We start from the raw sequence: 26,544 nt of genomic DNA on the forward strand, positions 1-26,544 counted from the left end.
TTCAAATGAATATTTTGTCAACATCATTGCTGTAGGGGGGGGGGGGGTTGTCAAAAGGTATGCATCTGTTTGCAAAGTACATAATCTTCTTAATACAATTTTCAAAAATGCCCTAGGTAGATTTTAGGGACGTCTAAATTCAAATTTTCAAAATTGCACATTTTGATGAATTTCAGCGGGTTGTCAAAAAAAAAATCCAGTTCAAACGATCGTTCTGACCCATGAAACATAAGTATAATGTACATGTCCCTTTGATTCAATACTAGCTTAGTTCTGCACAGTGAGGAATTAAACACCTACGTATCTTTAATGCATTTGATTTTTTTCGTGTACCGGAAGTTAAGAGAACCTGCCACTTCTTTATCAAATCGAGGCGTTGTAAACTTCCGGTGACAGGACTATCCAATGGAATTAGATAGCTCTAAATTTTACTCCTTAATTAAGTGCAAAATGTCTTGATGCCGAACTCAATTTGACATACGGATCATAGAGGTATGTTTCTAGTTAAATGGCCTGTAAAGATCAATGAACATCAAAACGCCAGTGTGGCAAGTGTCACAATAACTGTCTGACTGTTGCGACTGGTTTTTGCATCTCTCAGCTGTCTCTGAATGGAGACCGAATCATCCCTACTGCGGAAGCGTGCGGATCTACTTTAAATGACAAGGCCTAACACATTTTCCAAAAAAAAAACATGTGAAGTTGTGTTTATTTTCTCAGAAATTCTAGCGTTTTACACATTCCAATTGCAAATGCCCGTTGCAATATAAAGTGGTCGCAGAGGGAGGGGGTTGCACAGGTTGGGCTGTTGTAGGCATGTACGTACCCAAAGACCCAAAGTAGGATGTTTCGTACCAAGGTTAGGTCCGGTAGCACCGCTAAATAAAGCCAAGTCTGAATACACGTATGGTGGACAAATGTGAACAAATAGGTGAGGTCTGGTCACATTTTCCTCTACTCCAACAAAAAATTGTGTGGCATATTTTAAATGAAAAACTTTGAATTATATATCTTTTTCGTTAGAGGAATGGATGCAATTTAAAAAATCACCAGAAATTATCTTTGATGACAAAAATATATCAATTTGCAGATTTGCAAGATTCTTCATTTAATTTCCAATGTGCACACTGGTTTTGTGACCAGATATGTCACTTTTGCTTACATTTGTCCTCTATACTCGATATTGCCAATCAGAAGTTTCTCAATATTGAGCATCTAATATTATTGGATAAGTGGTTGTGGTCAACAAATTCATTATTTTAGGATTTCTTTCGATAGATGGAAAAAAAAATTAGTCTCTAAATGCACAGGGGTCATGCTTCTGGTTTGAAAAATATATTATAGCCTACCCCTACTATGGGGAGTAGGGGCATAAGTGTATTTTTTTCCAAAACTAGAAGCTGGCACCTGTGTTAAATGGCATATATTTATTGTTAGAATATGTTAATAATTACTAATAATTGTATGTAGCGGGATCAAATTTTGTTAAATTCAATATCTACCTTTATGGTATATGCGTTATGTATATCTGCGCATGTATCATCATGTGTAGCCAATATTTAATTGGTTATGTATATTTGCTTTTTAGTTCATCTGACCCAAAGGGTCAGGATGACCTACAGTCGTCATGTTTCGTCCGTCGTCATCCGCCGTGCGCCTTCCACCTTGCGCCATCCGCTGTGCGTTAACATTTCACATTTTGGACAAGTTCTACCGGTGCGATTTGGCTGAAACTTGCATGAAATGATCCTGACATGGTCCCGACAAAGTGTTGTTATTTTTCAGGTCGATCTGAAATCCAAGATGGCCGCCATCTTGAAAACACATTTCGAACTTCTTCTCAAGTTATACTGGTGCAATTCGGCTGAAACTTGCATGAAATGATCCTGACATGGTCCCGACAAAGTGTTGTTATTTTTCGGGTCGATCCGAAATCCACGATGGCCGCCACAGCCGCCATCTTGAAAACACATTTTGAACTTCTTCTCAAGTTCTACTGGTGCAATTTGGCTGAAACTTGCATGAAATGATCCTGACATGGTCCCGACAAAGTGTTGTTATTTTTCGGGTCGATACGAAATCCAAGATGGCCACCACAGCCACCATCTTGAAAACACATTTTGAACTTCTTCTCAAGTTCTACCGGTGCGATTTGGCTGAAACTTGCATAAAATTATCTTGACATGGTCCCGACAAAGTGTTACATCTCTGGTTGATCCCAAATCTAAGATGGCTACCATGACACTATATCTAATTAATTTCCTGTATGTTAAGGCCCTTTGGCCTCTTGTTTGAATTAAAATTTGTAGAAAGAAATTGAAAATGATCCTGACATGGTCCTGACAAAGTGACACCATATATAATTAATTTTACTATTGCCAAGGTAGTCAGATGACCGTTAAGGCCCTTTGGGCCTCTTGTTTTATTTTTAATTTATTTGTGAAATAATATGGGAGAATACTTTAGGAAAATCTACACAGCTAGCGCGCAACTGTAAGAAGTTTACTGGTTGTCACTCTCATTATATCCAGCCCTAGACTAATTATATACACATAAGTAATATTAAAAGTTTTATAACTGAAGGTGTTTCAGGAGAAAAAGAAACCTGATGATCAATCACAGGTCTATAGAGACTTTTTGAACAAGTCAACACCCAATTTGAAAGCTTAGTGTAAAGTAATTTGATCAAACAATTTCTTTTGATGAACATCAAAGAACCAGACTACAATGCCTCATTTTATGTACAAGCTGTGGTACGCTCAGTGCCTTCATTTTTGATATGAGATCAGTTTAGGTGTGGGTATAATGACAGGGGTGGTGTATACGTAGTGGTAAAGCACCTTACCTGTCATCTAGTTGACCGGGGTTTGATTACTGACACAGAGGTGAAAGGTCAGGGGTCACCTACCCGATCTCTTGGGTTTCATTGGGCACTCTGGTTTCCTCCCATTCTAAGACTCCTCACAACTTTTATCCAAGGCATAGAAAGTAATTTAACTTATATTGCAATCAATGTAAAATAAACAAAGTTTAAGTTTAATATGCCAGGGCCGACTGTCATTATATCCACCCCTGGAATGTTCCATAATAAAACTGAAGTTTCTGTGTACCATAACCGATGAGACAGATAGTTTGGTCCTTTGATGTACATCAAATGAATTGAATAACGGTACACTGTTGACTGTGTGGCTTAAGCTTTAAATTTGGGTGTCACTATTTCTGTAATTTTCAAAGGAAGTCTCTGATCTGCAGGCCTGTGATTGTTTTTCTCATGAATTGCCTTTAATTTTGCTATGAACATTCCTGGGTTGGATATAACATCAGTAACACCTAGAGAACTGGGTAGCTAGGATGAGTAATTTTTATGCTTTAAATGGATATTCAATCATTAGGCATCATCGATGTTTGTATCAAAAGTTTTTTAAAACCATCAGCTGGTAATGGGGTATACAAAGTATGAACAGGGTTTATTCTTTTTTTTTCTCTCCATTAATTAACTTTTTATTATATTTTTGATATGTGCAATCTTTCATTTATTTTAACACTAAACAGATAAACAAAGATGACAGCCATTAAACACACACTCCATCGGGATGTGTTTTTGCCTCATGATGAACGTCTCATCGGCTTTGTCCATGTTACCAAAGTTGGACGAAAGAAGAAAACAAGTTTTCTGTGTGCTGCATGTAAGTAATCAACCATTAATTCAAAATGGCTGTCAAAGCCGACCATTTTGAAAACACATTTTGAACTTCTCAAGTTCAACTGGTGTAATTTATATTAGCTGAAAGAAACTTTCCTGGAATGATTCTGACTAAGTGTTGTTATATGATGTTTCGGGTTGATCCAAAAACCAAGATGTCGCATGCAACAGCCACCATCTTGAAAACACCTTTTGAACTTGTTCTTAAGTTCTGCCTGTGTAATTTAGCTGCAACTTGCTTGAAATGATTCAGATATAAATAGTCCCAACCAAGGTTATTATTTTTGTGCCATATATATTTAATTTCCTGTACGACTGTTGCCAAGGTTGGCAGATGACCTCTAAGACCGTTGGGTCATTTTTTATAAATTGATGATGATTTTTTTTTTACAACAGTGAATAATGACCATGAAAGTCCTGTCCAGGCTAGAGTGTGTCAGGTGAAGAAAGCTGACAAAGGCGAATCCTACAAGAAAAAAATGACCTGGTTGCTACGGGAACTCAAGGTCGTTGATGGCAAAAGTTCAAATAAGGTCAGTAACATATATAGGAAGTATGAGTTAAAACAAAAATAGTTTAGTGTATAGAATGTACTTAGTTCAAATAGGACACTAGTGTTTATAATATAGGAATTACATTTTCAAGGTTATTTGGAAGTTGAAATGAGCCATAGCATAATAGGAAGTAAAAATCTGAAACAGACTGTAAGTGTTTCATTAAGTACTTGAGTTACTTTCTATATATATATATATAATATGCAATAAAACTTGTTTTGTCAGATTATTGTGGTTTAATTGGAGAGAGTTGACTTAGGGCAACTCGGTAGTGCTAGTGCAGCCATGCAGACTGTTGTCGTAAGTGGCTTCCTTATATTTCACAGGAAACCGCTGAATTTGACCTCCATTTTGAGAAAATCTACAAATGGGTGGCTAGTAGTGTGGCTGACAAGGAAGCCTTTATTTCTTGTCTGTGGAAGGTGAGTACACGTAATGGTCATTTTGATATCTACACTGGTTTTAAATAGAATGTTTGTCCATGATCATAAACTGTTAACATTAATTCTTTAAAGATGCTCCACCGCCGACAGAGCATAAATGATGTTAATCATTTGAACAATAATTGGTGTTTAATCGTGTATATATATGCCTAATTAACACAAAAAATAATATAAAATAATTTATTTCGCCTTTGGTACATGCGCAATCAGTACTTCATTCCATATAGGATATAGTGTCACAGAATTTTTTCGGGATGCAATTAATTATTTTTCATATTTTTAACTTGAAGTAAAATTATAAGCTCAAACTTTTCAATGGTGGTAATGATGTAAAGTAAGTAACTTTTTTAACTAGAGAAAAATACTAAATCGTCTGCTCCTGTTTTTTATAGTGAAAAAATACCATTTGTCAGTGGTGGAGCATCTTTAATACATGTGTTTACAAACATTTTGAAACAATTTTGTCAACAAAATCAAAACCACAATTGTTTTCATGGTTCGAGCTTTATGAAAGCACTTGACTATAAAATACATTTCCATACCAAGAATTCACTTGGCTGGATTTGAGCTATCACTCAAACATTCACAGTGTAAAATCATTTAATGACAGACAATGAATATATTTCTATCACAGAGGCTTAAAGTCAGGGCGGCCTTTGTTATAAATTGTTCACAAAAATACGTTTTCCTAATGTTACAACTTTTCATAAGTTTCTTCAAATTTTCATTAATTGACTGTTAATAGTTCTTCCTATGAGTTTAAGTCTGCAGAGTTTGATAATATTATTTCATGTATTCTTAATGAATATTACATTTAAGAATGCATCTTTTGTACTAGACCTCATACATTTATGATCAAGCTTGCTCTCATAAACATATTGCATAATTAAGTCATGCTTACCTGGATCGATAAATGAAGCTAACTCCTTTCTGCAAAATATGTCATTGTAAAGGATCCTATTTTTGGCTTGGTATATCTTTACATGTAACCCAAAATAGTACAATAACCACAGTTATAACGAAAGCTCTGGCAACAAATTCATGGTTAGTAAATTGTATTTTTCATTTCCTGTCAAGGTTCTTATAGTTTATTTCTAATATTTAAACTATGCCTATAACAATAATTTCTTTGGTCCCGATGTGCAGAGAATTGGTGTCAAACCATGTTTTATTGTGCAAGATTTATTTACCCATCATATTTCTATCTTTTTTCAGCTGAGCCAAAGATGTCTAATACAAAAGCCTGACTTTATCAATGTCCCTAAGCAGTTATTGGAAGGTAGGAATTTTATTTACACTTTTGCCATGTTAACATCAGATAATTTAAGCACAGGTTATCCATCTTCTTGTTCTTAGTCATTACGTACTGTTAACGTTGTTGAAATCTTATTGCTAAGCTATGTGTTACAGAGGTGAGTAAGCCCCAGGGTGGGGGCCACACGCCCCAGACCGGGGACGATATGGCAGCACTAGAAGAAGACTACCAGGCTCTGACAGGGAAGGAGGAATCAGACCTCGCTCTTCTGATGTCTGAGTCTCAGGCAGCTATCAGTAATGCTGAATCCTTTGCTGAACAGCTTTCCAAGCAATTGTCAGTCCTAGATGGGGTATGTAGAGAACAGCTTTCCAAGCAATTGTCAGTCCTAAATGGGGTATGTAGAGAACAACTTTCCAAGCAGTTGTCAGTCCTAGATGGGGTATGTAGAGAACAGCTTTCCAAGCAGTTGTTAGTGCTAGATGGGGTATGTAGAGAACAGCTTTCCAAGCAGTTTTCAGTCCTAGATGGGGTATGTAGAGAACAACTTTCAAGCAGTTGTCAGTCCTAGATGGGGTATGTAGAGAACAGCTTTCCAAGCAGTTTTCAGTCCTAGATGGGGTATGTAGAGAACAACTTTCCAAGCATTTGTCAGTCCTAGATGGGGTATGTAGAGAACAACTTTCCAAGCAGTTGTCAGTCCTAGATGGGGTATGTAGAGAACAACTTTCCAAGCAGTTGTCAGTCCTAGATGGGGTATGTAGAGAACAACTTTCCAAGCAGTTGTCAGTCCTAGATGGGGTATGTAGAGAACAACTTTCCAAGCAGTTGTCAGTCCTAGATGGGGTATGTGTAGAGAACAACTTTCCAAGCAGTTGTTAGTGCTAGATGGGGTATGTAGAGAACAGCTTTCCAAGCAGTTTTCAGTCCTAGATGGGGTATGTAGGGAACAGCTTTCCAAGCAGTTGTCAGTGCTAGATGGGGTATGTAGAGAACAGCTTTCCAAGCAGTTTTCAGTCCTAGATGGGATATGTAGAGAACAGCTTTCCAAGCAGTTGTCAGTCCTAGATGGGGTATGTAGAGAACAACTTTCCAAGCAGTTGTCAGTCCTAGATGGGGTATGTAGAGAACAACTTTCCAAGCAGTTGTCAGTCCTAGATGGGGTATGTAGAGAACAACTTTCCAAGCAGTTGTCAGTCCTATAGCTAGATGGGGTATGTAGAGAACAACTTTCCAAGTAGTTGTCAGTTCTAGATGGGGTATGTAGAGAGACTGTACTGGTTAGAAAATGAGTAAAGTGGTTTATAAAAAAGTGTTTGGACGTATCTCAAATAACCTAAGACATATACTGTAACCGTTACAGTAAAATCTCATTTCAACGGTCTTTATTTAAAAAAAACCAGATTGTGGCATTTACTATGTATATAGTATTAGATGCAAATATACAACTGTACCATTCTGTTTAAGACCAATGTAGACTTTGATAATTAATCTGTATCTCAAATTTTGTGGATTTCTTTTTCAATACCTGGTACTTCTTCCAAAGTAGTAAGTTTGCAGTAAGTGTAATGGTCATCAAATCTTTCATAGTTTACTGACTCTAAAATTATTTTTCAGATCAAAATATTTGTTCAAGGAACTAAATAAATAAAACCTGGTCTGATTGTTGAATTTGAATAACTTTGTGCTATGTTTTCTTTTTCAGGCTAATATTCATTCTATCATGGGATCTGAGGACCAAGTCCTGAATCTAATGCGTTTGTTAGATGATGGAATCAATCAGGCAGAGAAAATTGAGGAACGCCTTGATTCTTATGATAAAATACTACAGGTAAGTAGGTCTAAACTACAGTAAAACCCTTTTAGCTCGAACAACAGGGGGTCAGTAGTTTATGTGGAATATGGAGTATCCGAGTGTTGCAAAGGATTGTTATCTATTCAATCTTAGCATATAACAGAGTTGCCTCCCTTACAGTTAGGTATCCATTGTGACATCATCATATTTATGAGCAAAATTCATGTCGTTTTCTCAGAAATGTATGACATGACGCTCACAAACATATGACGTTACAATCAATACTTACTCGCAAGGACAGATTACTTTGTAATATGCAAATACAGAATAGTCAAAACAAAGACTATGCTACTGGTCACAAGATTTTGATAAAATGTGTATGTCATCTTGTATAATGAAGGCAAGGATAATATTATATATGCACAGGCAAAATGTGACATTTTTATGTGCGTAAACAAAATTAAAAATCTGAATTTCTTCACATGAAATAAACATGAATTCTACCGTTTTGTGAATTAATGATTAAAGCATTCTATTGTATTAAAATAGAGCAAGAGATTCACCACTCCTTTGGTGTATAGCTGTTTCTGGACTGATGTCAGATGATATTCATTAGAGATCATCACAATCTCCAGGTGTCAGCCACAGATCAGTGGAACCATATTTATCATTTTCTCGCTAGAATTAAAATGCAACAACTATGGATGTTGAGGGTCCTTATTTCGTTTGTAGTTTTAGTTTTCTAACTTGTAACCATAGTAACGTACATGTAATTTTTTCTGAAAAGAATGTTAAAGACCAGATGGAGATGATGAGAGATAAAGACACCCTGATCAACACAAGAAATAAAAACCACCAACATCTGCTGGAGGAATTGGACAGTCTAGTGGTTAGTAGTACATACTATAAAGTTAACCTACTTTCTTTCATGGCTAATAAATTTTGTTACTAAGTTACGCGGATTTAAAATTAAATTGAAATACCCTTGAAGTAAGTGTGCAAGAATTATGGAAGATATGAATTCGCGGAGATAAACTGTTGTGGCTGCACTTTTAATGTAAAAAAAAAGTTAATTAACAATATCATACACTGTAATCAAACACAGTTTTTCACATTTCGTTTAAATTTCATGTATTTAGTGGATGATTAGAAATCACAGAAATCAATGGCAGTGATATGTCCCCTGTATGGACAAGCATGGAAGAACAATACGAGACAAAAATACAGAATCAAATTGTGATGTAAAAGTGGTTTCGAAAAGAAATGCTTGGAAGAAAAAAAGTGATGTTTAAAATATTCAATATTCCAGAGAATTAATTTTTGATTATAGAGTCAACTTGACCTGGACACACGACACTTGAAGGCGCTGAGTGACGGTGACTTGTCCACTCCTGGGGGGATCTACGAATGTACAGCCGCAGCCAATGCTCTCCAGAACTGTATGGCTGTACAGATACATCCAGGTAGACTTATGGCTAATACCTGTAACTAAGTATAATTATCGTAACAAAATTCCCTGTTACAACGGTTTTTAGGATGCCCTTGACGAACAGTAAGAGTGTCAATTTTTTGTATGCTTTATGCAACTGGTTATAAAATTAATACCTTTGTTTCTAGCCTTACAGAAGATGTCAGCTGTTGAAGAACAACAGAAGCGCTACAGTAAATTCTCAGCAAGTTTTGCCAAACGTTTAGCACATCACCTGAATAACTTGTTTATTCATCAGGTAAGGCTATCCAGTGAACCTGCCTTCGTGATCACCTCTGTGTAGGGATCATCTGCATAATAAGACCACTTTGTTTTTGACTCCAACTGGCCAATGTTAGCTCATATAGACCAGTTTTGTTTGAACCTCATGTAATCTTATAGAGAGGTTTAACTGTCTTGTTTTACAACACAGTTTGTTTTCTGCTCAAAGACCATAATTCTTTGGATAATTCTATGTAATATTGCTTTGTTTGTAGGATAATGAGATACACAATCGTAATATTGCCTGGTTTTGTAGGGTAATGAGATACACAATCGTAATATTGCCTGGTTTTGTAGGATAATGAGATACACAATCGTAATATTGCCTGGTTTTGTAGGATAATGAGATACACAATCGTAATATTGCCTGGTTTTGTAGGATAATGAGATACACAATCGTAATATTGCCTGGTTTTGTAGGGTAATGAGATACACAATCGTAATATTGCCTGGTTTTGTAGGATAATGAGATACACAATCGTAATATTGCCTGGTTTTGTAGGATAATGAGATACACAATCGTAATATTGCCTGGTTTTGTAGGGTAATGAGATACACAATCGTAATATTGCCAGGTTTAATTTGTAGGGTAATGAGATACACAAACGTAATATTGCCTGGTTTTGTAGGTATTAATTTGTAGGGTAATGAGATTCACAGTCCTAATATTGCCAGGTTTAATTTGTAGGGTAATGAGATTCACAGTCCTAATATTGCCAGGTTTAATTTGTAGGGTAATGAGATACACAATCGTAATATTGCCTGGTTTTGTAGGGTAATGAGATACACAAACGTAATATTGCCTGGTTTTGTAGGGTAATGAGATTCACAGTCCTAATATTGCCAGGTTTAATTTGTAGGGTAATGAGATACACAATCGTAATATTGCCTGGTTTTGTAGGGTAATGAGATACACAAACGTAATATTGCCTGGTTTTGTAGGGTAATGAGATTCACAGTCCTAATATTGCCAGGTTTAATTTGTAAGGTAATGAGATTCACAGTCCTAATATTGCCAGGTTTAATTCGTAGGGTAATGAGATACACAAACGTAATTATGCCTGGTTTTGTAGGGTAATGAGATACACAATCGTAATATTGCCTTGTTTTGTAGGGTAATGAGATTCACAATCGTAATATTGCCTTGTTTTGTAGGGTAATGAGATTCACAGTCCTAATATTGCCAGGTTTAATTTGTAGGGTAATGAGATACACAAACGTAATTATGCCTGGTTTTTGTAGGGTAATGAGATACACAAACGTAATATTGCCTGGTTTTGTTGGGTAATGAGATTCACAGTCCTAATATTGCCAGGTTTAATTTGTAGGGTAATGAGATACACAAACGTAATTATGCCTGGTTTTGTAGGGTAATGAGATACACAATCGTAATATTGCCTGGTTTTGTTGTAGGGTAATGAGATACACAAACGTAATATTGCCTGGTTTTGTAGGGTAATGAGATTCACAGTCCTAATATTGCCAGGTTTAATTTGTAGGGTAATGAGATTCACAGTCCTAATATTGCCAGGTTTAATTTGTAGGGTAATGAGATACACAGTCCTAATATTGCCAGGTTTAATTTGTAGGGTAATGAGATACACAATCGTAATATTGCCTGGTTTTGTAGGGTAATGAGATACACAAACGTAATATTGCCTGGTTTTGTAGGGTAATGAGATTCACAGTCCTAATATTGCCAGGTTTAATTTGTAGGGTAATGAGATTCACAGTCCTAATATTGCCAGGTTTAATTTGTAGGGTAATGAGATACACAAACGTAATTATGCCTGGTTTTGTAGGGTAATGAGATACACAATCGTAATATTGCCTTGTTTTGTAGGGTAATGAGATACACAAACGTAATATTGCCTGGTTTTGTAGGGTAATGAGATTCACAGTCCTAATATTGCCAGGTTTAATTTGTAGGGTAATGAGATACACAAACGTAATATTGCCTGGTTTTGTTGGGTAATGAGATTCACAGTCCTAATATTGCCTGGTTTAATTTGTAGGGTAATGAGATACACAGTCGTAATATTGCCAGGTTTAATTTGTAGGGTAATGAGATTCACAGTCCTAATATTGCCAGGTTTAATTTGTAGGGTAATGAGATTCACAGTCCTAATATTGCCAGGTTTAATTTGTAGGGTAATGAGATACACAAACGTAATTATGCCTGGTTTTGTAGGGTAATGAGATACACAATCGTAATATTGCCTTGTTTTGTAGGGTAATGAGATTCACAATCGTAATATTGCCTTGTTTTGTAGGGTAATGAGATTCACAGTCCTAATATTGCCAGGTTTAATTTGTAGGGTAATGAGATACACAGTCCTAATATTGCCAGGTTTAATTTGTAGGGTAATGAGATACACAGTCCTAATATTGCCAGGTTTAATTTGTAGGGTAATGAGATACACAGTCCTAATATTGCCAGGTTTAATTTGTAGGGTAATGAGATACACAGTCCTAATATTGCCAGGTTTAATTTGTAGGGTAATGAGATACACAGTCCTAATATTGCCAGGTTTAATTTGTAGGGTAATGAGATACACAGTCCTAATATTGCCAGGTTTAATTTGTAGGGTAATGAGATACACAGTCCTAATATTGCCAGGTTTAATTTGTAGGGTAATGAGATTCACAGTCCTAATATTGAGATCACATCCTAATATGCCTGGTTTAATTTGTAGGGTAATGAGATTGTCCTAATATTGCCTGGTTTAATTTGTAGGGTAATGAGATACACAGTCCCTAATATTGCCTGGTTTAATTTAGGGTAATGGATCACATAATAATTGTGGGTAATGAGATACACAGTCCTAATATTGCCAGGTTTAATTTGTAGGGTAATGAGATACACAGTCCTAATATTGCCAGGTTTAATTTGTAGGGTAATGAGATACACAGTCCTAATATTGCCTGGTTTTGTAGGGTAATGAGATACACAGTCCTAATATTGCCAGGTTTAATTTGTAGGGTAATGAGATACACAGTCCTAATATTGCCAGGTTTAATTTGTAGGGTAATGAGATACACAGTCCTAATATTGCCAGGTTTAATTTGTAGTGTTATAGGGTAATGAGATTCACAGTCCTAATATTGCCTTGTTTTGTAGGGTAATGAGATACACAGTCCTAATATTGCCAGGTTTAATTTGTAGGGTAATGAGATACACAGTCCTAATATTGCCAGGTTTAATTTGTAGGGTAATGAGATACACAGTCCTAATATTGCCAGGTTTAATTTGTAGGGTAATGAGATACACAGTCCTAATATTGCCAGGTTTATCTTGTAGGGTAATGAGATGGGTGAGACCCTCAGTAGACTGAATGTTGACTTCAAGTTACCACAACATCATTCCAGTCACCGGGATGTTACACCGTATGCGGACCTCATGTTATGGCTGAAAAATGCCGATCCTAAGAGTTTTAAGGAACTATCACAGGTTAGAGTTATACTGACAATTTTCAAATATTTATAATCATAAAATGTTTGTTTTAGATGTTGAAAGCACCGGATATTCCAAGACTTCATGCAGTAGTAGTAGTCATGTCAAGCTTTCATAATATTTCTCAGATTTTCAGAATGTTTTGAATCATTTATTTTCCAGAATTTGAATTTTCTGAATATTTGAATAAAGATGTTTTAATGTTTAAGGTGTACACCACAAGTCTTAGTCGACTATATACAAAGGAAACACAGGACTTTATAGAGTGTGCTAAACAGAGACTGGGCACAGGAGCAAAGACAGACAAAAACAAGCTTGGTAATTATCTTCATACCTTTGTAGAAGGAATTCTTTTCTTACTCTACAGCTTAAGTTCAATGATAAATAATGCCACAGAAATTTTGTACTGTACCTGTAAGATAACACACCAGTGGTCATCATCAAAAAATCATCATCATTACATGTGATGTGATTTGTCAATCTCTACCAGGGTTCATTGTGGCTCCCACATTCACCTCTGTTAACAGCTCACAAACTGGCTGTCTGTTGACCTTGTGTCACAGAATATTACATCATGACGATTGTTTAATACATTGCGCCCCCTTTATATATATGACGTCACAGTGATTATTTTTGAAATGGCGGATGTTGTATGGAAATTGTGACTATTTACTTACAAATTCATCTAGTGTATTCACAAAATAATCCATTATTGTTTGGTTTGATATTGAATGATCAATTTCTATTATGTCAGAACTGTTAAAATGAAAGTGATACGAAAGGAAACTTACAATATGTATTAAAGAATTAAGTATGTGTCCGTTATACTTTTTTCAAGAATCTTGAAATTTCGCTTGGCTGTTTACTGAGGCGAAATTGTAGGGACCGCAATGCACCCTGGGAAAGATTGGTAATTTATCTATAATGCTATTGATTTGGACACATAACAATATTCCTGTGATGGTGGTGAATTTTTTCTAGTAAATTATTGAAATTACAACAGTTTTCTGGTAATCAAATGTGAGGATGTCATGTCCTCATGATATATCTCAACTGTCATTCAAGATATTAGCCTTGGTACATCCTCCATACTCCAGGGGTCACTATCACTGTCATGATATCCACCCTTGGACTATGTCATAGTAAAACTGGAGGAGGTATTTCAGAAGAAAACTCTGGCCGATCCAGACCTTTAAAGTCTTTCTTTCAAGATTATGTCGAAAGTGATGCCCAACTTAAAAGCTATACAACCAACCACAATGTACCGTTATTTGATTCTTTTGATGTTAGGAGTTGGATTGGGTGGACAGAGTGCATCCAAGTTGTCTGGATCCTCTACAAGTCTCCAGGGGAAAATCCATGATGCCCGTGGACGTTCTGGCTCCATGCAGAGCGTGGATTCTGCCTCCTTGTCAACACATGGCTCTGACTCTGATCTTGCCATGAGGCATTTGTTTGATCAGGTAAAATTAGCAATGAATGAAGAGTTAATAAAATTTAAAAAAAAAAAAAAAAATGGATAAATAAATTCAAAATGTAACTTTTCATAAGTGTTCCAAAGAAAAATAATTATAATATCAACCGTCTCTGCTCCAAATTTTCCGCTGCATAGCCTTCGTCATAGGGATTGAATGTATTTTTCCAATTTTCATAGCGGCTATGAAAAGCAGAAGCTATCTACATATTCCGTGGAGCAAGTTAGCGCTCCTCGGAAGATATGTAGATAGCTTCTGGTATTCATAGCCACTATGAAAATTACAAAAATACATTCAATCCATATATTAACAATAGAATAATCTATGACAAAAAAAATTATTGAAAGGTTATTAAATGATATTTAAAATTGTGACACCCATATACGACGAGAAACGAGATTAATCTAACAGCTGGATGACAAAGTTGTTCCACAATGTCTATTTTTCAAAGCTTCCGGCTGTCGACCAAATGCAAATGACAAACGATAAACAAGAAATATAGTTTTCATTACAAATGTTTGTTTTCTTCAGTTGGTCGATTCATATAGTGACGAAACACTCCGAATGTAAATATAAGGAAATGAACCGCAGTCTACTGAATAAGTCACCATCCTGCTACCATTTTGTTTTTAAAAACACTCACTATCTATGATGTCTTAATACTATGACTTCATCCACAGTAGGACAAAAATAAATTGGTAGCAAGATGGTGACTTGATCCGTAGCCCATGGTTCATTTCCTTGATGAAGGCTATGCAGCGGAAAATTTGAAACAGAGACGGTTAATATTTACTTTATTGATAATTAACTATGGTTATTTATAATTATCATATTATAGATGTAAATGTGTTTAAAACATGTGTACAGCTATAATTATGAAGTTATCAGTTTATCTTATCTTTATTTAATCTTTAGTTATTTAATCTGTTAGGTACTTGACAAAGTGTTCAGTGAACTTGAACCTTTCTGCTTGGCTGAACAAGACTTCTGTGTCCGATTTTTTCACCTTGTGGCTGATTCTCAGAAGGGAGAAAAGGAGGTAGGTGTCACTTTAAAATCTAAATCTCTATTCAGGTGTTTGTCAGTGCAGCATTTATCCATATTTCCAGTCATTTTTGCAGATGATATTTTCACGATTTTGCGGTTACAATCGCGAAAATTTGACCTGCAAAATACTGAAAAATTGTTGAATTATTATACATACACTTTCAGTAAAACAAAAATCTATGTTTACTTAACACTAGACCTGGCTGGTTAAGTTCCATAAAAGTTATGTTGGACGAAAAAATTACTTAATATAGAAAAAAAGTGATCAATTTTTGGAGTCCTGGAAATACATTCAATCTTTTGTATCATTCATCACGATCTCATTTTATTTCTCAGAATGATTTCACTCAATACGTGAACTCAGATATCGCTTTCAAATTATCTGTAGTTGTGCACATTTATATGTCTTTATCAAAAACAACATGGCTCACAGAAAAATCTTTTGAACACATTCAATCGATTTTTTACAGAGTTTTCAGCCACAAATTGTGTTTTACAAAATTAACGAGATGAATATTTTTTTCTAACACAATAAATATTAACCAAACAAAATTTATCATGTTTATTTTGTTAAGAAGAAAATTTGATTAAAATAATATTGTGGTTGTGCATATGTTGAAATGCTGTACATTGTATTGTTTTTATACAGGAAGAAGATGGTGAAGGTGGCGACATCTGGCAGCCTCGTAAACCTGTACAGTCTGTGGAGTAAGTAAATAGGACAACTACTGTGGTAAAATCACACACTATATGTATAGAAACTTTCTCATGATAACCAATATTAACTCTACAATATATTCTGGCATATACGACTGATTCTGATATTAACTCTATTATATATTCTGACATATAATCTGAAATTACATTTAATTTTCAATTATTATCCATTTTTTGCCATAAACTAGAAAAAAAATTAATTATGTTATTCCATGTCGTCAATAAACTCTTAGAGTCTTTTAAATATGAATTTCTGATGTATAATTAAAGTTTAAAGGAAGGATATCAAAAATATATTTTAGCTTACAAAGAAAAAATGTTCAGTAATTTTTTCTGAGCATATCCGTCTTTGGGTGTGTATGGCTGATATTTCATTGTTCAATTCGTTTATGAACTGAGAAGAAGTAATCTCAAAATATAATTATGATATGTTAAATGTTACAAAATATAACATCATATTTATTTATAGACATAATTTTTTTTGTGTTTGTTACCATAGGTTTATTTTAATCAATAAATAGAGGAAATTATAGAATAGTTTCTTTAATGGGACAAATCCATGTACCATGTGATACCTGATAATGTTTATGTGGGACTATTGTTTCAATTGGTGATGGAAAAACTCTTAAAGATGATGTGCTAATGTCATTTCAGCGGATAAAATTGCAAAGAATTTGTTCCATTACCACTGGAGATTCTAGTACTGCACAAATATTTAATGTATAGGGTTTCAAGTGGTTCATGAATTAGTCCCATTTCAAACTTTTATTAAATCTTGATGAATTAAAAATGCAAAATTTCATGAAACATGTAAATGCAAAGAAAATTCTTCAAGTGAATGTTTGTAGTTTTATTTTTTTACACTGATTTAGTTAGCTGCTATGCTCACTGTCTTTTAAAATTTGAATTGAAATCATTTATAAATATGAATACAAACATTTTTACTTGTATCTCACTTTGTAGCTAGCTGATATGTGTAGTATTGCATATTGTATTTACTTAAGTGATATATACTTCGTTTTTTAGGCTCTCAACTTTCACAGAATATTTCTTCAAACACAAAATTGAAACAATCAATGCCATGAAATGATCAGCGCATGACATACTGTTTGAGATACACTATACTTCTGCATGCATAGATCTGGTTCATTCAGATGCTAACTTTCAATTTAAAGATAAGGTTAAAAAAAAGTCTTTCATTGTTTACTAATAAATAAAATAATCTCATCTGTATCAAACAAATGTTAGATAATGATGGATGAGAATTTTTGTGTTGTTCAAAAAATAATAAATTTATTTTACAATAATTCATATGGACTATTCAGGCATACTATTTAAAGAAAATCTTACCTTTCATGCTGGTCACAAAGTATGTAATCTCATAGATCTAGATCTGTTTGTCATGTTTGAATGCCCATATCTGGGTCTTTGACATGTTTTACGAAATTGATCTTTGTGTATTGACTTCATCAGAGTCCAACTCAATTTGCACTTCTCTATGAGAAATCTTTCTATAAGATCTTTCAGCTCATAGACAGAAGAGCTTCCAGAAGCGGTTGAGTTAAAAGTCAAGTTTTCGGAAGATTTCTTCTAGATGGAAAAGAAGGCAAACCGAGTTAGGATCTGATCTAGCTCCCACATCTGTGTCTGTTACATGTTTGATATAATGACTAAATTTGGTCTAACTGTCACATTGATGTAAATGACATACTTAATATTGAATAGATACAGTTTTTACTATGATCTTTTTCTTTTAACATATATGAATGGCTTTCACTTCTTTTAGGAATTACTATATGGAAAATTTAGGGGAGGGTCTTTATCAAAGACGTGTGTCGAGTCAAATGTAAGTGTGTTCTTTGTGTGAGACGATAGGCTTTGGCAAGCACTGCAACCAGGTATCGCCGCTGCATCTTAAACACTCATATGCCAAAACCCTTCAGGCAGAGCCACTTATAGAATAAAGCACTCTGTAGAGTCAGACATATTGTAGAAAAAGGCAGTCATATGGGCCGTAAAACAAATTTAAAAAAAATGTTTCTTTTCAATTCTGTCACCTTTCTTCCCCTTTAACAGTAATGAACTTTCCCTAATTGTTCATATTGATTTACAAGTCAGGAAAGTTCATTTAAGTTTAAAGGGGAAAAAAGGTAACTCTTTTCAATTCTATCACCTTTCCTCCCCTTCAATAGTAATGAACTTTCCCTAATTGTTCATAAAAAAGTACAAGTCGGGAAAGTCCATTAATGTTTATAGGGGACAAAAAGACCTGTGATATTTTGAAGATAACATGCTTTCTAGCTTTTTACTAGATTTCTTTATAGATTAGATTGAACAGATACTTTTTATGTGTTTAACCATTATTTTCTAATATTAATATCAATCTTCACTGAAAAGTTATTACTCTGCAAACATTTCTGAATCTTTCACTTCAAATCTACTGTAAATATTATCTGTCACACTATTCAACTCTACAAATTATGTTACTGTGTCTCTGCCTGCTATCCTCACAATACCTCGTACCACCTGATCCTTTTTCTGTTGTCGATATCATGTCCTGTTATTTAAAGTTATGAATGCTATAGGGTTGAAATGTATAACTGTATTATTGTGCATGTTCATTGCACTAATGTATATATATATATATTTATAGTCAGTGGTTGAATGAAGGTGTAATATTCATATGTGATTATTTTTTTACATGGAATTATTTTGCAGCCTTTTATTCCCTGACACTCCACCTACTGAGTCTGTCTTTAACCTTATTTAACTAAATTTAATTTATGTTATGGACAAAATCTGACATGTCTCATGATCACCACACCGACATTGGCTATAAAACCTGTACAGCCCACACAATCTTGAACTTAATTAAGAAACGCACCCCATACCTGCAATACACATTACCACCAAAATTTGTTCAGATTTTGGGTAGATAATTATATTCCCTCAAAGTCGTCCCATGCTTATGTACATGTATATGACTTTAGTTTAGTTTTATCACCTTGTCCAGATTAATTTGATATGCTCATTTATAATTTCCTGCACTCCCCTCCTTTTAAAAGTTTAGTAACTGATATAGTTCCCTTTATATAATTATAATTCTTTCCCTTACCTTAAATTGTTGTTATTGATCTATACTTGAGTAATTATCTCCCCTTATCAAACATTTTTAAAATTATCAAGCACGTCTTTTTTCGGAAATTACTTGTGTAAATCTGTTCCAACCCTGAAGTTTATGTAATCATCTCCCCTTGCTAGATGTGAAATATACATACCACACATATATGAACGCGTATCCTTATATATTTTTCAAAGATTTATTATTTAATGAATTAATGCTTAATTTATTTGTATAAAAGTAAAAATGTCCATTTTTAGTTTGTGGTCATGGTTGAGTGAATATTTTTAGTTATTGTTTTGTGAGATTTGATGTGCTGTTTTACTGTGTTTATTTGACTGTAATCGTGTTCTGGTTTTGTAGTCTTACATGTATTATACACATTTTATAAGTATTATACTTACAGTAACAATAGTGTTGATTGTAACAAAGCCATACTTCCATGTTTTTTCTTGTGTCCCTAAATCTCCACAAAGGTCAAGTTATAGAATCATGTTAAGCATGCAGTTACTTTTAAAATGTGCTGCTTTAATTTGAGGAAGAGAAGAAGAAATCATTTGCAGTTAATTAAGTTATGTTCCACTTTTTCTGATTTATCTCACATCAACAAATTAAATTATTTATATATATATATATAAATGTATAAAGGGAAACACCAAGTTTTATGACTAAGGGAAAATGAAATTCCTTATAGAGAAAAGACCATTATCTAAAACCTAGCAACTAGTCGCTGTTGATCACTAACACAAAGGTGGATATTGCTATAATATCAGCCAATATATGGTTGTAAGAGTCCAACATACAGAATGCAAGAATTTATTAAATTTTATTTATTGTCAATGAGGTTTACATGCATATTTAGTTCTTTGTATCATGATATTGGTTTTGTTATATACTTGTTCTGACCAGTAAGAAACTATCACACTGTCTCGTGTATAGAAACCAGCAATGTAGGATTTGAGGGATTAGAAGCACATACTATAATGATATATCTACTGGTAAAGTCTTAGAGTGTAGATATTGAGGGATTAGATTAAAACACATGTATGTATATCGACTGGTAATAGTATTTGATACATATCTATATCTTATAGTTGGGTTTGCATGGGTACCAATGTTATGTTATTTTTTGTTTTGATGACTGCCATAAATACAGTAAAACGTCGTGAATAATTGTTAAATATTGTCAGTGATTTTTGAAATGTTTGTGTTCTAACTTCAGGTCAATTACCTGTGCAAGTACAACATTACCAAGATAATTGTATCTTTTACCTGTTTTTTATGTATGAACATCAGTTTGAATTTGTGAAATCTTCTATGACATCCAATAGATTTCAATGTTTGAAAATTTTAATTTGTTGTGCTACATTGAAGTAAAAATGTCTTTAAAAGTTAAACAGTTTCTTTCTATTCAGTAATTTTTTTAATTATCAGTTCAATGATTTATTTTTCTAATAGTTTTATGACTATTTTATTCACTTTTTGATGCGATCAACCTTTCATAATTCTCTCCTGATTCTTCTCCTATGCAGCAAATTGTATACCTTTGCATTATTGCACATATATTAGGATAACTTAAAGTGTAAAACAGACATGTTTAGTGTCAGATAATCCTTTTAAAGGGTTTGTTATGTACTTTTGTAACTTTACTTAAAAATATATAAATTATGGCCTAAAGTTTAGGTCCATTTTGTTTAGAATATCAGATTCTATGGTACAAAAAAGTTTTTATTGTCTTTTGTGCTGTACCATATTTGTGCCTATATACACTCACACACCCCTGGAAATTTATAATGAACTGTGCCAGTCTTTGAATCAGAAATGCTCATATGAGTCTTAGGGTTGAATGGGTTGATAACCCCTTGGAATTAAATATGGTAAACCTACATATGTTCATGTGTGAGGAATTTTACATATTATCATGAAAGATAAGTAGGTAATCACAGAAATTGATTGCCATGAAAACATCCCTCCATTATCTGTACTGAGTAGGACCATTCGTCACAAAATTTAAATTATGAAAATAAATCACTAAGAATATAAGTTGGTTTACTGTTTTCATTATTTGTGTACATGTATATCATAGATACGTTATTTTATTATGCTATTGATAATTTGAGTAAATGAAGCTTTACATGTCTCTAACTCTTGTAGGCGTCACATCAATGAAGAAGTGAGAGGGATGATGAGAGACCTTTTTCCATGTTTGGAAAACAACCTTGATGACTTCTTTTCATACTCCGATAGAATTGATGGATTGTAAGTATTAATTAATATTTCTAAATTAGTTACCATCTAGGATGCTAAACAAATTAATTTTGATTAAGAATAAAAATTCCACAGTTGGGATTAAGCTAATTCTTGCCTGATATGATCCTGACATGGTCCTGACCAAGTTTTCTTATTGTTCAGGTCAATTTGAAATCCAAGATGGCAGCCACAGCTGCATTTTGAAAACACATTTTAAACATCTTACAGTGCAATTTAATTTAATCATAAATATTAATTTATGTTTTAAAACCTTTTAGAAAGGCAAAAAACGGAGAATTAACATTTTTATTCAAAAAGAAGAACAAAACAATAACGTTTTAACCTTGCATACTAGGATTTATATTTTCTTTCCTTCAGTAATTCCATGTACATGTTGGTACGGATGAGCCAGCATGTAAACAAAGCCCAGAATACAGGCTCTTTCCTCAGTGTTACATTTGCCAGCTGTCTTGTCAAGATCAAACGCAACTTTGATAGATTTATTGTGAGTTTATTTATTGCACATTTTTTTTAATAATCAAATGCTAAATTTTCTGTTCATTAAAAAATAATTTGTTTGATCCAAGAATTTCTATAATGGAAGTACATGTATAGGTGTTTGTAGAGTTGTATATGTATTACAGATTGTGAGCTTGAATTGAATTGAATGAGATAATAAATTCCATTAAATATATACTGTTCACCAGCCTAATGTTTTGTGCTTGTATTCATTTTTCCATTGATTTTACTTCTAAATTATTATTATCAGGTGGCATATTTCATCTATTTATACCTGTATATTTACCCTCCAGCAAAACCAGATACGAGCCATACAGGAGTGCCGCGTGGCTAAGAAAACCAAATGTGGCATCATCAGTTTTGTACATACATTTGAGGTATGAAAGTATAACTTTTCATCATTTTAAGATCAAAAACATAAATTATGCTTTCAAGATATGATAAATACCAAATCAAGGAAAAGCTGATTTGTTGAGTTAATAATGTCTCGTATATTTGGTATCTATAATGTGATGTTTGAATCTTGTGTTCAGGACTTTGCTAACCAGGCTGAGAGTATTTTCCGTGGAACTGAGAACCGCCATGCCCACCTGGACAAGTCTTACGTCACACTTGTAGCGGTAATATTTGAACAAATCGCTAGAATTGCATCAGAGCACCCCAAGACTCCTAGGGAAGTTGTTATGATGGGTAAGTACATTACAAACAAGGGGGGGGGATCACTAAGACAAGGAGATAACTCCTTGCTGTACAGGGGAGGTAAACCACAACAGGCTAGGAGAGATAATATGGAATTATGTGCTTAGTTATGGTTATTTTCTCAGGAAATAGAAAAAAAAATCATTATCATGGACCTGAATTATTCCCTTTAAAGCAAATCATAATTATTTGAATGAATAATTACTAAATAGTATTTCAAAATTTTGTTTTTAGGAATTTGCTGATGTGAATGGTCGATAAGTTGCTATATTTGTAAAATTATTACTAATTGTCTTCTTTTTTTTCAGAAAATTTCCATCACATGTTTTGTAAGTATTGACTATAACATTATGACACAGACATGTCAAAGACATTATGTTTATTTATCTAGTTCACCCCTGATATTTCATAATGGACTTGTCTAGTCTTTTGAAGAGCCCAAAGCTTCCTTCAGGAGTGAATATGTTTTAAAGCACATGTCACATACCGATAATTGGAGTATGCTACCTGTTTATGATAATTATAACCTTGTTAATTTACGGGTATGAGTTAAATTTCTATTGTTTATGCTAAGTTAAATACATATCTATTTAAGCATCTTTTTATGAAATCTGTAGTCTATTTAGATGCCAGAGCTTTACAGACAATCTGCTATAAATTCATTGTGGTTAGGCTATTTGGCAATGATCAGCTGACATAGCATTTATGACAAGTGAATGAAGATATACGAAGTTCGAACACTGAATTATCTTTTCAGACAATAGTTTCGGATAGTTCGAACTGATCAATCGATATTTATTCAATTTTGTTTGAACTAACCGGAGGTTTACCGTATATGCATAACATCTCTGTATAGCAAGTTTGAAACCTTATATTTGTCCATCATTCTAAGGTTTTTTTGTTGGAATAGACTGGCTTTTTTATTGTAATTAATGGATTTTTTTCATTAATATTTTGAAATCATGATTAATGTATTTTTACTTGTAGCTGTTTTGTCCGCTTTAAAGATCCCTTGTCTGGAAAACGACAGAAGAGAAGCCAAACAGACCTACACAGATAATTTGTACCAGTATACTACTCACCTACTGGGCAGGCCAATGGAGAAACTTCATGTAAGTACCAAGGAAATAGATAATATAGGAGGAGATATAGTGTGATAGATGAGATGGGCAGGCCAATGGAGAAACTTCATGTAAGTACCAAGGAAATAGATAATATAGGAGGAGATATAGTGTGATAGATGAGATGGGCAGGCCAATGGAGAAACTTCATGTAAGTACCAAGGAAATAGATAATATAGGAGGAGATATAGTGTGTTAGATGAGATGGGCAGGCCAATGGAGAAACTTCATGTAAGTGTAAGTACCAAGGATATAGATAATATAGGGGAGATATAGTGTGATAGATGAGATGGGCAGGCCAATGGAGAAACTTCATGTAAGTACCAAGGATATAGATAATATAGGAGGAGATATAGTGTGATAGATGAGATGGGCAGGCCAATGGAGAAACTTCATGTAAGTACCAAGGATATAGATAATATAGGGGGAGATATAGTGTGATAGATGAGATGGGCAGGCCAATGGAGAAACTTCATGTAAGTACCAAGGAAATAGATAATATAGGGGGAGATATAGTGTGATAGATGAGATGGGCAGGCCAATGGAGAAACTTCATGTAAGTACCAAGGATATAGATAATATAGGGGAGATATAGTGTGATAGATGAGATGGGCAGGCCAATGGAGAAACTTCATGTAAGTACCAAGGATATAGATAATATAGGAGGAGATATAGTGTGATAGATGAGATGGGCAGGCCAATGGAGAAACTTCATGTAAGTACCAAGGAAATAGATAATATAGGGGAGATATAGTGTGATAGATGAGATGGGCAGGCCAATGGAGAAACTTCATGTAAGTACCAAGGATATAGATAATATAGGGGGAGATATAGTGTGATAGATGAGATGGGCAGGCCAATGGAGAAACTTCATGTAAGTACCAAGGATATAGATAATATAGGGGGAGATATAGTGTGATAGATGAGATGGGCAGGCCAATGGAGAAACTTCATGTAAGTACCAAGGAAATAGATAATATAGGGGAGATATAGTGTGATAGATGAGATGGGCAGGCCAATGGAGAAACTTCATGTAAGTACCAAGGAAATGGATAATATAGGAGGAGATATAGTGTGATAGATGAGATGGGCAGGCCAATGGAGAAACTTCATGTAAGTACCAAGGAAATAGATAATATAGGGGGAGATATAGTGTGATAGATGAGATGGGCAGGCCAATGGGAGAAACTTCATGTAAGTACCAAGGATATAGAAATAATATAGGAGGAGATATAGTGTGATAGATGAGATGGGCAGGCCAATGGAGAAACTTCATGTAAGTACCAAGGAAATAGATAATATAGGAGGAGATATAGTGTGATAGATGAGATGGGCAGGCCAATGGAGAAACTTCATGTAAGTACCAAGGATATAGATAATATAGGGGAGATATAGTGTGATAGATGAGATGGGCAGGCCAATGGAGAAACTTCATGTAAGTACCAAGGAAATAGATAATATAGGAGGAGATATAGTGTGTGATAGATGAGATGGGCAGGCCAATGGAGAAACTTCATGTAAGTACCAAGGATATAGATAATATAGGAGGAGATATAGTGTGATAGATGAGATGGGCAGGCCAATGGAGAAACTTCATGTAAGTACCAAGGAATAGATAATATAGGGGGAGATAAGTGTGATAGATGAGATGGGCAGGCCAATGGAGAAACTTCATGTAAGTACCAAGGATATAGATAATATAGGGGGAGATATAGTGTGATAGATGAGATGGGCAGGCCAATGGAGAAACTTCATGTAAGTACCAAGGAAATAGATAATATAGGAGGAGATATAGTGTGATAGATGAGATGGGCAGGCCAATGGAGAAACTTCATGTAAGTACCAAGGAAATAGATAATATAGGAGGAGATATAGTGTGATAGATGAGATGGGCAGGCCAATGGAGAAACATCATGTAAGTACCAAGGATATAGATAATATAATAGGAGGAGATATAGTGTGATAGATGAGATGGGCAGGCCAATGGAGAAACTTCATGTAAGTACCAAGGAAATAGATAATATAGGGGGAGATATAGTGTGATAGATGAGATGGGCAGGCCAATGGAGAAACTTCATGTAAGTACCAAGGAATATAGATAATATAGGAGGAGATATAGTGTGATAGATGAGATGGGCAGGCCAATGGAGAAACTTCATGTAAGTACCAAGGAAATAGATAATATAGGAGGAGATATAGTGTGATAGATGAGATGGGCAGGCCAATGGAGAAACTTCATGTAAGTACCAAGGAAATAGATAATATAGGAGGAGATATAGTGTGATAGATGAGATGGGCAGGCCAATGGAGAAACTTCATGTAAGTACCAAGGAAATAGATAATATAGGAGGAGATATAGTGTGATAGATGAGATGGGCAGGCCAATGGAGAAACTTCATGTAAGTACCAAGGAAATAGATAATATAGGAGGAGATATAGTGTGATAGATGAGATGGGCAGGCCAATGGAGAAACTTCATGTAAGTACCAAGGAAATAGATAATATAGGAGGAGATATAGTGTGATAGATGAGATGGGCAGGCCAATGGAGAAACTTCATGTAAGTACCAAGGAAATAGATAATATAGGAGGAGATATAGTGTGATAGATGAGATGGGCAGGCCAATGGAGAAACATCATGT

At 34.5% G+C, this 26,544-nt stretch overlaps 1 protein-coding gene across 2 annotated transcripts; it reads left to right on the forward strand.

Moving 5' to 3' along the window:
- Window positions 1-347: 347 nt before the first annotated feature.
- LOC138328587 (exocyst complex component 1-like) lies at window positions 348-23,954 on the forward strand. Of its 2 annotated transcripts, XM_069275463.1 has the most exons (22): window positions 348-492; window positions 3,553-3,686; window positions 4,100-4,236; window positions 4,584-4,679; window positions 5,916-5,979; window positions 6,111-6,307; window positions 7,661-7,786; window positions 8,538-8,639; window positions 9,081-9,213; window positions 9,368-9,477; window positions 12,802-12,951; window positions 13,164-13,272; window positions 14,245-14,417; window positions 15,361-15,468; window positions 16,126-16,184; window positions 17,980-18,039; window positions 21,469-21,573; window positions 21,943-22,069; window positions 22,377-22,460; window positions 22,617-22,773; window positions 23,091-23,111; window positions 23,770-23,954. In XM_069275463.1, exons 2-22 carry the CDS (start codon window positions 3,563-3,565, stop codon window positions 23,937-23,939), a joined length of 2,412 nt encoding a protein of 803 aa, XP_069131564.1. In that variant the 5' UTR covers window positions 348-492; window positions 3,553-3,562; the 3' UTR covers window positions 23,940-23,954. The 2 variants fall into 2 exon arrangements, with proteins under 2 accessions (XP_069131564.1, XP_069131565.1); XM_069275464.1 differs by lacking the exon at window positions 17,980-18,039.
- The last annotated feature ends 2,590 nt before the right edge of the window (window positions 23,955-26,544 follow it).

This window comes from Argopecten irradians, chromosome 7 (genome assembly GCF_041381155.1).
Source record: "Argopecten irradians isolate NY chromosome 7, Ai_NY, whole genome shotgun sequence".
Classification (NCBI taxonomy): Eukaryota; Metazoa; Mollusca; class Bivalvia; order Pectinida; family Pectinidae; genus Argopecten; species Argopecten irradians.

What these genes read in the sequence shown, in the direction of transcription:
- LOC138328587 (XM_069275463.1), top strand. Translation starts at nt 3,563, where the DNA reads ATGACAGCCATTAAACACACACTCCATCGGGATGTGTTTTTGCCTCAT. An exon ending in CTTATGATAAAATACTACAG is followed by an intron (nt 7,787 to 8,537) that starts GTAAGTAGGTCT and finishes TTTTCTGAAAAG; the next exon opens with AATGTTAAAGACCAGATGGA. An exon ending in AGACGTGTGTCGAGTCAAAT is followed by an intron (nt 18,040 to 21,468) that starts GTAAGTGTGTTC and finishes TAACTCTTGTAG; the next exon opens with GCGTCACATCAATGAAGAAG.